This window comes from Hydra vulgaris, chromosome 11 (assembly GCF_038396675.1).
Source record: "Hydra vulgaris chromosome 11, alternate assembly HydraT2T_AEP".
In the NCBI taxonomy this organism is placed as follows: domain Eukaryota; kingdom Metazoa; phylum Cnidaria; class Hydrozoa; order Anthoathecata; family Hydridae; genus Hydra; species Hydra vulgaris.
This window is the reverse complement of record NC_088930.1, coordinates 35,442,609-35,457,500: the sequence shown is the minus strand read 5'-3', so window position 1 is coordinate 35,457,500 and position 14,892 is coordinate 35,442,609. Positions and strand designations below refer to the sequence as shown.

The 14,892-nt window shown below is 28.6% G+C and overlaps 1 protein-coding gene and 2 non-coding genes across 3 annotated transcripts; 1 reads left to right on the top strand and 2 right to left on the bottom strand.

Moving 5' to 3' along the window:
* Positions 1-6,333: 6,333 nt before the first annotated feature.
* trnaq-uug (transfer RNA glutamine (anticodon UUG)) lies at positions 6,334-6,405 on the bottom strand. The gene has a single exon. It is a non-coding gene; the product is annotated as a tRNA-Gln (tRNA).
* Positions 6,406-7,736: 1,331 nt separating this feature from the next.
* On the top strand, positions 7,737-9,062 carry LOC136086991 (piggyBac transposable element-derived protein 4-like). The gene has a single exon (XM_065809493.1). The coding sequence runs from the start codon at positions 7,737-7,739 to the stop codon at positions 9,060-9,062; it is 1,326 nt and encodes a 441-aa protein (XP_065665565.1).
* Positions 9,063-12,506: 3,444 nt separating this feature from the next.
* On the bottom strand, positions 12,507-12,588 carry trnas-gcu (transfer RNA serine (anticodon GCU)). Its single transcript has one exon. It is a non-coding gene; the product is annotated as a tRNA-Ser (tRNA).
* Between the last annotated feature and the right edge of the window lie 2,304 nt (positions 12,589-14,892).

Here is a 14,892-nt window from a genome sequence, read left to right as displayed (position 1 = left end):
TGAAACAAAAATTAAAAATCTATTTGCAACTGTAAAAAACATAAACCGCAAACACGGAAATATCAAACGAAACCTAGATTCTAAACTAGACAAACTTTTTGACATATCTGCTTGTTGCTTTCATTGGATATTGTGTCATGTAACAATGTTTATGTAAAGTGCAAAAAAGAAAAATGCAAAATGGAACACATTATTTGCATATTCCCTAAAGAAGCAAAAGTCCCAATAGAAGAAAGAGCTTATATACGGGACCAGCGTTTAAAAACAGGACCAAAAGGGCTGTTTCAGTTGTCTTCGGTAGATACATCTGCTTTAAAACAAAACAACAGGATTAAAGAGAAGGAATGAAATATGTCACATCACAAACATATTAATAATGACCTTTCAAGTTTGTTACCAGTTCCCCATAATGTATATCTGAAATAATAACATCTCACGTATTTTTTTTTGTTTAGTATATATTTAACGCTTATTAGTAATAAAATCACTTATCATAAGTATTTTAAATTTTTTACTTAAGGAACAGGATGAATGGAAACCAAGTAAAAGAACACTGGCAGGTTATAGTATTCAAAAGTTTCAAAGATATGCAATGGAGCTGGTCTTCAAATCTCGGCGCAGCTCTAGGAAACGCCTTACTCCATGATATCAAGCATCTATTGCTACCGGAAGTTGACATCAATAATATTCTAATAGATAAGTGTAAATTAGACAGAGCTAAGTCAAAAGTAAAAATAATTTCAAAAAACGCAGATTCAGAAGAGAAGACACAACTATTTTGCATTGGTTTAGATGGAAAGATAGATAAGAACACAAAAATGTACTTAAAAACAATTAGTTCTGAAGGAAAAAATTTCATAACAAAATGTTTTGCTGCAGAACATCACCTTACTTTTACACATGAGGAGAACAATTCCCGTTGTTGGTGCTACTGGAGATGTTCTTGCTCTTGAGACATTTAGTGTACTTGAAGAATATGACAGTCTGAAGAGGATCCGTGCTATTCTTTTAGACAATACTGCATCAAAAACAGGTTGGAGGAGTGGCTTGGTGGTTAATCTAGAAGAGTTGATAGGAGGTAAACTTCACACAATAGGTTGTAGCCTTCATCAGAATGAACTCCCACTAAAAGCCTTTTTTAAAAAATTAGATGGAAAAACAACCGGTCCACAAAATTTTAGCGGACCAATTGGGAAAAGATACTCTGAAGAAATTCGTAGACAACCTCAAGTAGAGTTAGAAGCAATTCAAACTTCTATCACTGAAGGATATATTTCACATGAGATATTAAAAGATATTAGTCATGATCAAAGGCTTCTTTACGAATATTGTAAAGGTATTGGATTAGGTAAAGTAGACGACAAATGGGCTAATTGTAAAATAATAGGTCCAATGAATCATGCTCGATGGTTAACCCTTTCTATACGACATCTTTGTTTATACACTCGAGATATTTCTCCAAACGCAATCTAAAAAAGCTAACCCATTATATAGTTAAAGTTTATCCTCTATCATGGTTTCAAATAAAGAAATCTTCCAAATTGCAAGATTCCCCCCAGATTCTGTTTTTCACTATTATTCAATTGAATCTTATTAAGTTTGATGATGTAAAAAGAATTGTAAAAAAAACATTCAAGGTAATGCTTTCTGTTTGATACCTGCAAATTTTCACTACGCAATGGTTAAAAATAATGATGAACAGATCAGAACTCTCGGATTTGAGACAATACTCACTTACAGGAAACAAGTTTTTTGAAAGTAACAATGTTTTTATTTTTAGAAACAAAAGCAGTTATAGAATAGAAAAGAAAATCCCTCAAATAAAATGCTACGAGCTGGATATCTCTTATTGATATTGCTGATCTTGCTTATATCGAAATGGAGCCACTAACTACAAAAGAGTTTTTCGAGGAAGATATTTACACATTCATTAAAAATAAAATAAAGCCTAATATTCAAGACCTCCCCTCTCATTCCCAGAGCGTTGAGAGATGTGTCAAATTAGTTTCTGAAGCTTCTAACACCGTGTATGGATTTAAAGCCAAGCATAAATCTATACTAACAAAACTACTTAGCAGAAAAATGCGTTAAAGGTTTTTATCAAAAGGTCGATATTCTCAGTCGTACGATGATTTATCTGCTTAACTTACTTGTTACATTCTTGAAATAATTTTTTTAAAGTTTAATATTGTTTTTTAAATAATTTATTAAACTAATAATGATTATTTATTGGATTTTATTGAGCATTTAATGAGATAATCGATGTGATACTACAAGTAAAAAATTAATACTTAAATATGAATTGGACTTGTAACATTTTTGCTTAATAAAACGAAACGATAAAACGTATAAATGATTTTAAATGGTGTGTCAAACTTTTTTGATTGAAATTTTGTCTGCACGTATTGAAAAGTATGAAACCATAAGCAAAATGTTATTATTTTTATTCCAAATGTTGATGAGGGTACTTCTAAATTTTGATCGCTAATCCGCAAGCCGTTCGACTAAACACCTTCAACTTTTTATTTTTTTGCTTTATATATATAAATACAACTTTCAGTACCTTAGCCGTTACGATGTAAAAAAAAAAGGGAAAAATCGACCTACCCTAATATATATATATATATATATATATATATATATATATATATATATATATACATATATATATAAATATATATATACATATATATATATATATATATATATATATATATACATATATATATATATATATATATATATATATATATATATATATATATATATATATATATATATATATATATATATATATATATATATATATATATATATATATATATATATATATATATATATATATATATATATTACTCACCTCCCCAAGGGGCCACTTCAGTTGAGGAAGCTACTTTTCTTTTTTTAATTGTGGTTACAATGTGGAACAAGTTATTACTCAAACATATATATTATTAAGTAATAACTTGTTCTAAAATATAGAATATGTGGAATCGCCTGATGTTTTCAAATTATTATAAAGAATCTTTTATTTTTAAAATGTATATGAAATCTGTTATAACAACAACAAATACACATTGTTAGGTACAAAAGGTGTTTTTCAATAAACGTAACATTTTTTTATAGCCTCTAGTTAAATGTCTGATCTGCACATAAACTTTTTTGATTGTGCTACAAGGAACATCGAAAAGCGAGTGAAAAAGAAATGAAAACAACACATTAAAATCTGGCTACTCCACATCACAGAAAAGTAACATTATCGCATGTCCCTAAACTTTCATTTACGTGGGTTTATGGTAGACAATTCGATGCACCCACTGAAAAATGTCAAGGTACCAAAGGTAAGAATACCAAAGAATCAACTGCTATTTTTTGTCTTAAATCTTTAAAGCGTGTTGTTAGAATTTTGAGTACAGAAGCAATTATAAAAGTACATAAATCAAACGATGTTTCACTTATTACTCCTTGGTATAATTTGTTAGATTCAAAAATTATTTTATTTGATGATAACAAACATTGTTTTTTTGAAAGTGGCTCTTGTACTACCAATATATGAAGAATGTGGTGAAAAAATGGTAGTTTTTTTTGTGTGTGGCGGCCTTGACGAAGATAACAATGTTCCAGAATGGACAAACGAATATTATCCCTATAACCTCCAACTCAGCATTACACCTCACTTATATATACACAAAAGAGGTATTGGAGTTGTCAGTCTAGATCTAAACAAAAATTTTGCATCTGTTCAAAAATACCAAAATATTCAAGATCGCGATTTTCTTAAGATATGTGACATTTATTATGAAATAAGAGATGTCATATCTTGTGCAGATTTTGATGTAATTTATTTTAAAACAATTGTAACCAAAACAGCAAACAATTGTAAATATAAAATTGTGAAGTCACCAACCTTTCGTGGCAATATAGCGCATGTGGAAAAGTCTTATTTTAACTTGTACCGTGGTGTTACTCAGCAATTGAATAAAATCGATGCTGATGAATAAAGTCAGCTAGATGCTACATTCCAAAACGCGTGTTTTAACTGCCTTGGTTTTTTAGTTCACGAAGTTTGTATCTAATATTTCAAAATGTGATGGAAAATGAGATTCGGAAACAAACAAAGAAGTTCTTTTTCTTTTTTAAAGATAATGTTTTTAAGAATAGAGTCTTTACAAAAATTACTTAACAAGTTATTATAAAAATTAACTCTTATAGTTTTTTAGCATAAAAACTGATGACGATGATGAGTTATTAGCAAACGTGGTGTAAATAGTTATTCTTTTTAGAAGCAAAAAACCATAAATTAAACAAAACTGCATAATATAAAAGATGAAAGAAACCCGTGAACCTGTACAAAAAGTATTATAGATATATAAAAATAAGTATTATAGTATGTTAACTAAGTATTATAGATAAATAAGAATCCTATTTGCGCAAAGCAAAAATTATTTTAAGCATTAATTCAACGCGTTGAATTAATGCTTTGCGCGAAATTATTCTTATTTAAAATATGTGTAATTTGCGGATCATGTAGTTAAAACAATTCAAACTTCGAGTTTTAATGTTTCACTTCCAAACGTAGATCGCCGTGTTCTCCCAACATAAAAAATTTCAGTTTGAACCTTGTCAAACTAACGCGACAAACTCTCATTGAGATGGGGAAGTTGCGGCGATCTTCGGTTTATTGTTAATAACTAATCCATTCATTGAGTTGAAATTTTTGTAAGAATCAAGAAAGTAAAAGACAGTAGTGGTCCAAGACTAATAACCTAGGCTTTCAAGACCAAGACTAAGACCAAGACTTTAGGTTTCAAGACCAAGACAGTTAAATATGAGTCTCAATGTAGGTCTCGAGACCTACATCTTGGGTTACAAGTTAGTAAGTGTCTTTATTTTTAAGAATAAAAATAAAAAATAACGTCAAGGGAAAACCCATCCAAATCACCCTTGATGTAAATAATTATTATAGTTTTATTATTATATTATTATGACTTTATTTTATTATTGTTATTATTTTTTTATTGTTATAAATGTAATTTTTTTTCTGTTCATTAATAGTTGTTTTTTTTAATTAAGTTTATAATTTTACATCTTAACTACCGATTTCGGTAGTTAAGAATTTTCTTTTTTTTTTTACGATAACTTATAAACTATATATACAATATAGATTATTAATATAACTAATAAAAGCAAAAGTAATTTAGTTACTTTATTAATTAAAAATCAAAAGTTAGATTCTTAAAACTTTAGCTAGGCACGTCAACATCGGATCGCATAATATCGAGAATCGATAAAACACGGCTAAAGAAAAAAGATCTGAGCTTTTATGCCGACAAAATAGTTTAAGGTGTATGTTCAACCGATGACTTAAAATCGTTCAACCGATGGCTTAAAATACAATAGCTTTTTATTTGTTTATTGCAAAAAGTAGAAACTCAGCTTAAAAATTTTATTTTAGGAGATGATTTGATTCAAAAATTAAGGTCATTTAGTAACCCAAATATTTTTGAAAGTAATTTATTTTTTTGATTTAATGACAAAATCAATGATAGCATTATATTACCCTAATAGTGTGCATATTTTTGAATAGCAAGCGTTGATCACCCAAAAAAATATGATTGCCACCGAAAAGTTATCTTTGAAAAAAATTTTTTTTAGCACTTGTCAATTTTCAAGGCTCAATTCGTCAATTTTCATAACGGAAACTTAGTATTTAAAATTAGTTTATTGTCTCGGAAAACCGTTTTTCCATTACCATTAAAATAAAATATTTAAAAAAAGTACTGTGTCACAGATTTATTATGTTGAAGGTGGGTTGTTTCCTAGTCATTAAAATTTCATTTACATAGTTTTTATTGGTTTTATATTCTTAGTTTGAATAATAACGGTCTTTTTTATTGTTACTTTTGTAAAAGAACGGAAGCGTCGATGCGATTCTTAAAAACGTTAGATCGCTTAATACCTCAAAAGTCATACAAAAAAAAATCTTAAGTTTTGTGGTTTAAAAGTTGCATAAGTTTTCGACTAATAATATTATTACAATAATTTTGTTATTTTTTTACTGTTAATCTTTAGCTCTAACTTATGGTATTTGTTTTGTTTTCATTTTACATTACAAAAAAAAACTTTAGCGGTTTTCATGACAAGACCTTTAATTCTTCTTTGAGTTTCTACGTTCTTTATTTTTATTTAATTTCTATTTTAACATAAACTTCAATTGTAAACTGTTTTACTTTCAATATATTTTTATAAAAAATATTAATGTAATAAATTATACAAATAACCGATTAAATTACATGAGATAGTTTCAAATAGCGTTAGATGCTACAAAAAGCAAGGTCCTACCGAGATTTGAACTCGGATCGCTGGATTCAAAGTCCAGAGTGCTAACCATTACACCATAGAACCCTTGCTCATTCCCTAAGTCAAGCATTATTATAAAACTTACTAAACTTACGACTATTATGTTAAATTACCAGAATTATCGACTAAAAGCAAAATATATATTTTTTTGTTTACCAAAACAATTTAAGTAAAGTGTTAACAATGTTATCCATTTTAACTTAACTTAATAGACTCATTCAAAATAGGTTGTCATTAATTGTCCATATGGTCAGATTGTACTAAAAGATTGTACTAAAAGGTCAGATTGATTTTAAAACAGGCAAACTTCATTATCTTTTTGGTACTTTGGGATATAAAATGTCAAGTATTAAGTTTCTTTTATGAGTTTTTTATTTCCGATTTTTCAAAATTGAGGTCGAGATATCATGGCGAGGTTGGCAATTACAAACAATTTGAACTACTTAACCCTTAAAGGACGGCGGGGTATTTTACTACCCCAGAAGAGTTTGTTTTTAACTGCCACATCAACAAATTTTGACTATTTGAACTGCCACTTCAGAACATCTTTTATTATCATTTAAGGAAGTTGTTAGTGTAAAATGCTTTTGTTTTACTAATTAATTGACAATAATATTGTTTGTTAAAAATTTAGTTACGTTAAAGACGGTTGGGGTATTTTTATTCCCCATGCAAGTTTTTCCATGTTTTAGTTAGTGAGTCAATAAATAGTTATATGAATCATGTTTAGTTTAATACTTGTTTGTGTTTTAGTTATTTTTTAATAGGTATGGGGTGTTATTTATCTTTTTTATGAGTAAATTATACCATATATGCATTATATATATTCAATCACTGTAACAACAATAGTGTACTCATGTTGCATATATTTTGTTTTTATGTCAAAAATATTTATATTATTGATACAAAATAATAATGTCTAAAGAATTTCTTATATATTTTTCACATATTTTGTTTGATAAACACTGAAACTATTTTTTAGAATAAATAAAACTAATATAATGAGTCGCCCAAGAAGAAATGCTGCAGTCGAGGCTAATAATATAATTTTTAGTTTAAATGAATTATCTTCAAGTGATGACTCAGCTGACGAGAATCTTACAGATGATGAAGAAGATATTATTACAGCTGACGATGAATCAGATGCTATTATCTTTGATGAAAGTGATGAAGAAGTTGTTCAGGAAAATCACATATTAAATCAAAACATGATTTCAAAGAATGGTGAGGAAATTTGAAGTAAACTTCCATATGTAGATGCTGCTCAGCCAGGCGCACACAATATTATTCGACAACCAACTGGCCCAACAAGGTTTGCACCTCAGGTTTGCGGCCAAAGTGAGGATACTGCCTTTAAACTCTTTATAACACCAGAAATGATTAGAATTATTGTCAACTGCACTAATGCTGAAGCTCGTAGAATAAGACTAGAAAGATGGATTGACACGACAGTAAATGAACTTTATGAGTTTATTGGAGTTCTTCTTCTAGTTGGAGTGTTCCATTCTAAAAATCAAAGCATAAAAGAACTTTGGAGTAGATTAGATGGCATACCAATATTTTCGGCTTCAATGCAAAGAGATCGATTTGTTAACTTGCGGCGATGCATTCGGTTTGATGAGAGAGAAACAAGAAATCAAAGACGGTTTGAAGACAAATTTGCACCTTTAAGAAATATAATGGAAATGTTTATTACTAAATGTAAGAGCAACTACAATCCAAGTGCATATCTCACTGTCGATGAGCAACTAGTTACATTTAGAGGACGTTGTCCACTTAAGATGTTTATACCTACTAAGCCAGGAAAGTATGGAATGAAGATATCGATATTATGGGATGCTGAAACCTCTTACTGCATAAACTTGCAACCATATGTTGGTAGAGTAAATGGAGCACGTGATGTTGGACAAGGTACACGACTAGTTCTTGAACTAACTGATCACTTAAATGGAAGTGGTAGCATAACAGCTAATAATTTTACAAACATTCATCTTGCACGTGCATTGCTAGGACGTAAAATGACATACACTGGCACCATTAAAAAAAATAAAGAAGAAATACCAAAAAAGTTATTGCCAGCCTTACATCGACCAGTTTACTCTAGCATTTTCGGTTTTCAAAATGACTCTACTATAGTTTCTTATGTACCTAAGAAAAACAAAGCAGTAATATTATTATCAGCCTTCCCTTACAATAATGACATTGTTGTGGACCATAATGAAAAACCTCGTATTATTCTAGATTACAACAAATATAAAGGTGGAGTTGACACATTAGACCAGGTTGTCAGGTGCTACTCGAGTCGCCAAAAGAGTAACCGATGGCCATTTACAATGTTTTGTAATATTTTGGATATTGCAGCATACAATGCTTTGATTTTATTCTTATCAATTCACCCAAATTATAAAAATGGGGCTTCTCATAGAAGAAGAGAATTTTTAAAAGAATTATCAAAAAGTCTTATTAAAAAATTTGATGCAAATGACAATCTTCCACAAATAGTTGAAAATAATAATCTTCGCCAAGTAATTGCACAAAATAGCCTTTTAAATCAAGGTCAACCAATACAAGAGCAGAATATAAAAAGATGCTATATGTGTCCTCGTGTTCATGACAGAAAAACCCGTCTGCAATGTGCATCATGTAGCCATTCTGTTTGCAAGGCTCATAGCAAAATTGTTTGCAATAGTTGCCTCATATAGAAGATATATTTTGTTTTTATTTGAATAAATTGTCTCAAATATCACTTTTATTTAAAAAAAATTGAGAAAATTGATATTTTGTTAAAAGCACGCATTTTTATTTAAAAAGTTCAACATATTTTGTATAAAAACCTATATTTTTAGATTCCCGTTTCCTTATTTTCTTTAACAACAAATGCTCATAACTATAATAAAAAAAACCTTAACAAAATATATAGAGGCGACCGGTGATAGTTGGCTGCAGGGGTAAGTTGACGAATTGCGTTTATCTTTAGAGCCTTTTATCAGAAATTGAAAAAAATGACACAGAACCTTCCTAATTGACCATTCCATCATTCACTTTAGTATTGTCAGGATTCGCGCATGCGCATGGGAAAAACTAAAATTTATGTGTTTTATGGACAAAAACGTAACTTTTGGAACATCGCTTCCTTAAACTTTACAAAGAAAATAGTTAGTCGTATGAAAAAAAAATGGTTGTAGAAGTTCCAATCACAATTGGTTTACTATAAACAGTCAGACTTTTTTTCAAAGTTGCCGTTTTTCAAGATCTATAGACTGTTTATTGAAAAAAAGGGCTTTCGGGGTAAGTTGACAAAATTTTCACGGGGTAAGTTGGCTCATAGCATTTACCATGGAAAGAACTATGGAAAATACAATGGAAAAAAATACATATTTTTATAAAATTAATCTTTTTTTTTTTTAATTTTTAACAATATTGAAAAAACTTACTCTTAACAAAGAGTTATTTTTTAGTTTTTTTTTCACAGATAAAAGGTGGGCTACTGTTTTGGCTGTTATACGTACTAATATTTGGTACCAGCTAAAACTAATATTAAATTTTTGGCTTAAGTTTGTTGCCAAAATTAATAGTAAAAAAATTTCTATTAATTTTGCACTTAATAATACATTATTAATCATTTTTATAGTTTGCGCTAACTTACCCCGTAGTGGGGTAAGTTGGCGCAATTTTTTTTTTTTTTTTGAGGGCCCTGGAAGGCCCCAAGAATTATTTTTTGTAAATGAATGCACATTTTATCCGTTACCCAAATTCATACTCTTTGAGACTACACTTAAATATTTTCAAAAAAATGTGCTGTGACGGCTACAGAGCTCATAGTGTAAAAACCGAGCCAACTAGCCCCGGTCTTCCGTAAAGCAAGTTGACCATGAAAAGCATATGGTTTTTTAATTTTTACCAAGCAATATGACAAAGCTTTCCCTAAAATTAAAAAAACCATAAAATGTGCATAACCCCTCGATGGCGAATAACATTCTTAAATTATCAAAGATAAAGCAAGAGATCTACAAAAAAAATACTTTTAAAAGCAACCTGTAGGGGAACCTGTTGTACCTTTGATCACTTTTTGCTTTAAAGCTTTTTTTGCGTAGTCTATTGAGTAAATTTAAACCATTCAAACTATATAATATTATCTCATATTTTGGTCAAAAATTATACTTAGGACTTTTTTTCATTCAACCAAGAAGTATCTTTTTCCTGCGTTTTAAAAAAGAAGTCAATTTGTCGAAGGTACAACACGTACGTTGTACCTTTGACCAATGTGCGTTGTTCCTTTGACCAAAATATTATTATTAAAAAATCATGCAATGTTTGAACCTCTTTAATATTTTAGCTTGTTATATATTATATAGCAACTTCTGGCCTACCATATATCAATAAAAAAACAAATCTAACTATTTTGTGATCAATCCTAATTGTCTAAAAAAAATTAGAAAAATAAATCCTTACAATCTTGCAAAGACTTGAGTATCGTAGTTACAATACTCAGTATTACTAATAGTATTACTAATTTTTTTAAATAAAATCAGTTATTATAACTATTTAGATAAAGTCACATATTAATATAAATAAACAAATATAAATCCTGGGGCAACTACACTACTGGAGAAACTGCTCTAACATATGTATATGTTTGTAGAGAAAGATGTGAATGACTGTGGAGGAGAATTAAGAGTCATTATTCTGGGGCCCAGGTGTATTTAAGGGCCCAGATTTTAAATTTAAAAATATTTTATCCGTCTATTTAAATATATTAGTTTTTCTATGTTGATCAAAACATATTAATGTGTTCACCATCAAGAATTTCTGACCAAGTTTTGAACTTTATGTAAAAGTTCTTCATGAATGCCAAATTTATCAAGAGCGAATTCAAGGACAACTTAAATTTCTTTAGCCTAACTTAAAGTATTAAAATATTCAAAGCTTTCTTGAACTCGGTTTTGGAGATTGTAATCTTAATATTTTTGTAAAAATTGTCAAGAACTAATTGAAGGGCTTAGTTAGCTAAAAGTACTTAAGTCACAAAATAAATGTTTTGAAAAAATCTCCTTTGATCAGAGATTTAATACTTTAAAATGAAAATTTAAAATGGCTTCTTAAAGAAGATTTTCTCAAAACATTTATTGTATTACTTAAATACATTTAGCACTAAGCACTTCAATTGTTATGCAAAGAAGATTCCAATTTTCTGAGAAAATACCGTCGGAAACATTTGCTGATCAATTGTGTATGACTCTTCTTTTTCTTGTTTCAGTTTTTTTCTTGTAAAGTGTTCCGTGTCATTTTTTAATGTGTTGTTTCATGTTTGAGGTCGGCTACTTTACTCATTTTCCATCCATCAGCATTTTAACTTGCGCGCCACACACTTTCCCAGCTCTTTCCCGGGAACTTAACAAATAAATGCACTGTCTTTCTTACTAAGAAAAAAACATTACAACTCATCCAGAAACATCTTTAGTTACATCTGTGGTTGACAACTATATTTTTACTAAGACGAAAAAGATAAGAGCTTTCATCTTTTTTTTTTTTAATTTTAAAATTAGGATTTCCTTAGGTGCACATCAAAGAAGGTGTCACCATATTAAACACTTTTTCTAAGCGGCAGTGTGAAACTGATATTCGAAAAATAATCGTTTCACAGAAACGACTGTTTTTGTTAACGACGTAAGTGGTTTTGGGATTGAAATTCGAACAACTTGACCTTGACACCAGAACGGAATGCTATTCGTTGCTTTTTAACGGAACAGTTGAATAATACAAAGGTGACCGGAAATAGCTTTTTTATTATTACTATTTTATTGAATTTTTTTTGCAGAACTTACAGAAACCAAGAAAAATAATAACCAACAATTATGTTCTTTTTTTAATATTACAACTACAAATCAACAAATTTTAAGTAATATCTTTATTTATGATTCTTTTGGGCGTATAACAGAAATGATGGCGCTATTTTCAAGATGTTACACAACTCATCTTGCAGTTTGCAGTCAAAAGTAGTTATGGCAAAAAATATATATTTGAGAGCCGCACGATTTTACGAATTCGGCTATAACAAAAGCTAACAGCTCTGCGGCTCCGGCTCTTTCCACAAACCTGATTATAACCATGTAATAAATCCTCATTTCAAAATTAAAAATTCATTTCGACGAAGATGGGATTCGAACCCACGCGGGCAGAGCCCAATGGATTAGCAGTCCATCGCCTTAACCACTCGGCCACCTCGTCGCATTTCAGTCTGCGTTAAAGTTTAAATTATCTAACTTTAAGTATTAAAATAAAGTAATAATATAATTATAATAATAATTAAGTATTCTAATAAATTTTATATATAAAATTTATTAGAGTACTTAACTAGTTAAATAAATACTTAAATAAAAACTTGTAAAAAAACTCTTTCAAAGTGATTTTGGCATTGACCGTGCACGCAGAATAAAACAGTGATAATTTTTGTCGTAACTAGTTCATAATGCGTAAAACAGTTTAGTTTATTAATTTGAATAGCTCTAAGGTGATGAAGTGAAATTTGAAAACATTTTAATTTATACGAATTAAATAGTAAACATTGTTATTTCTTAAGTAAACATAGAACTTAAAATACTATTAAAAGAAACGTTTTCTAAACATCCTATAAACATTTTAAAAACAAAAAAGAAATCAAAAAAGTCTCTACGGACGAGAACAAAAAAGCAAAGAGATATTATTTTACGCCGTAATAAACAAAGAATTTTTTATTTTAATTCTGTTCGATAAATTAAAATATTAAGATAAAAGATACAATAAAAAAGAGATAATTGAAAAAGAGATAAGTAAAAAGTAATAAAAATATACAAGTATTTTATAAAACGAATCAAAAAAAGGAGCGCGAAGACTTGCAGAAGACTTCAGGTCTTGTCATCAAGAACCGCTGCGTAAAATATCTATACATTATAATTAGTTTGTTTACAACTCACTGGAATTTTGTGGGAGCAAATATCAAATAAATGAAGATAATGTCATCCCTGGGTAAAGTACTGATTCATCAAGCATTAACCGGTGATATGGAATGTTAATCAGTTCAAGTTAAAACTGAACATTAACATACTGAAAACAGTTTTATGATTTTTTTGTGAAAAATTATGATAAATAAATTTTTTGAGAAAAAAATAGTTCCTTTCCAAATTTAAAAAAAAAAATGCACTTGAAGTCTTGTAATTTAGAAAGCAATTTCAAGACTTAATTTTTGGTCTTAAAAAGTCTTGTCAAGTCTTGATTTTCTTGAAATTATTTTTATGTAACAAGACCACTTTGAAAAAGTATTAGTATGTCTTGAAACATTTCAAGACTGTAATGGAATTGTCTTGGTATTGGTATTGAAATAAATTTTTTTACTAGACGCAGACCCTTATAAATTATATAAATAGTAATGAATTAATTGTATATAATAACTGTCATAATAATCGTTATTAACGTTACATTCAGCGTACATTTTAAAATATCTTCATATGTTTATAAAAATCATCTTTTGGTGATTTTTATAACAATATTTTGTCAATTTAGATTTAAAAAGTCAATTTTTTTTTTTTTTGTCATTCTTTTGGTTTCAAATTGAAGTATCACGTTTACGTTTTTGTTAAGCGTTTTCAAAAAACTTTATTTTTTATTCAAGATAATTTATTTAAGTTAGTTATTCTTTTCGATTTGAAGATCATTCAAGCACACTTTGCAATGTTTTATTGGACTTAATTAATTAAGTCCAATAGTTGACGTAATTTCAAAAGTACCATGCAAAAAGATAAATTTACATGAGTGGTGCAATAAATAGTATAATAGACGATCTTCAAGAATGCATAAGTAATAAACTGGATAGTCCCTTGTACCATTGTTGTATAATAGATGGCATGTAGAAAAGCATAAATATAACTCACTCTATAGAATAACTACAACATCGTCATGAGTAAACACATTAAAAAATCTGTTAACTCTAAAGTTCTTTTTAAATATTGTTACTTAATAATGCACTACACACTGCTAACCTTTTTGTTATTGTTAATTAAGTTTTTTTTTTTGTTTTTTTTAGTATATTTAATTTATGCATATTTCTAAAATGTAATTTTGTTCTTATTAATTTTCTTTTAATCTATTATTTTTTCCAAATTTCAAGTTCACACGATGTTCAGATTTTGAGTAATAATTTTTTTTTAAGACCAAAAAATATGATTAACAGTATCTTTTTTTTTATATGATCTCAAAACTGTGTAGCTGTGAAAAAGAAATTTAAAAATTGTAATTTTTATATTTTAATAAGTTTTAGTTTTTTAATTAAAATCCAAAATGTCAACAAGTTGCAACTTAAAATATTTAATATACTAATTATTTTAGTAACATATTTGATAACATTGTAAACATATTACAATTGTATCGAGTACAGTACTAGCCAAATTGTTACGATATTTGAAAAAAATTCCAAAATTAGACTTTACTTGTACTTTTTGTCATTACAATGCATTATAGTAAACAAGTATTATACTTTATATCATTCCTGGGACATGT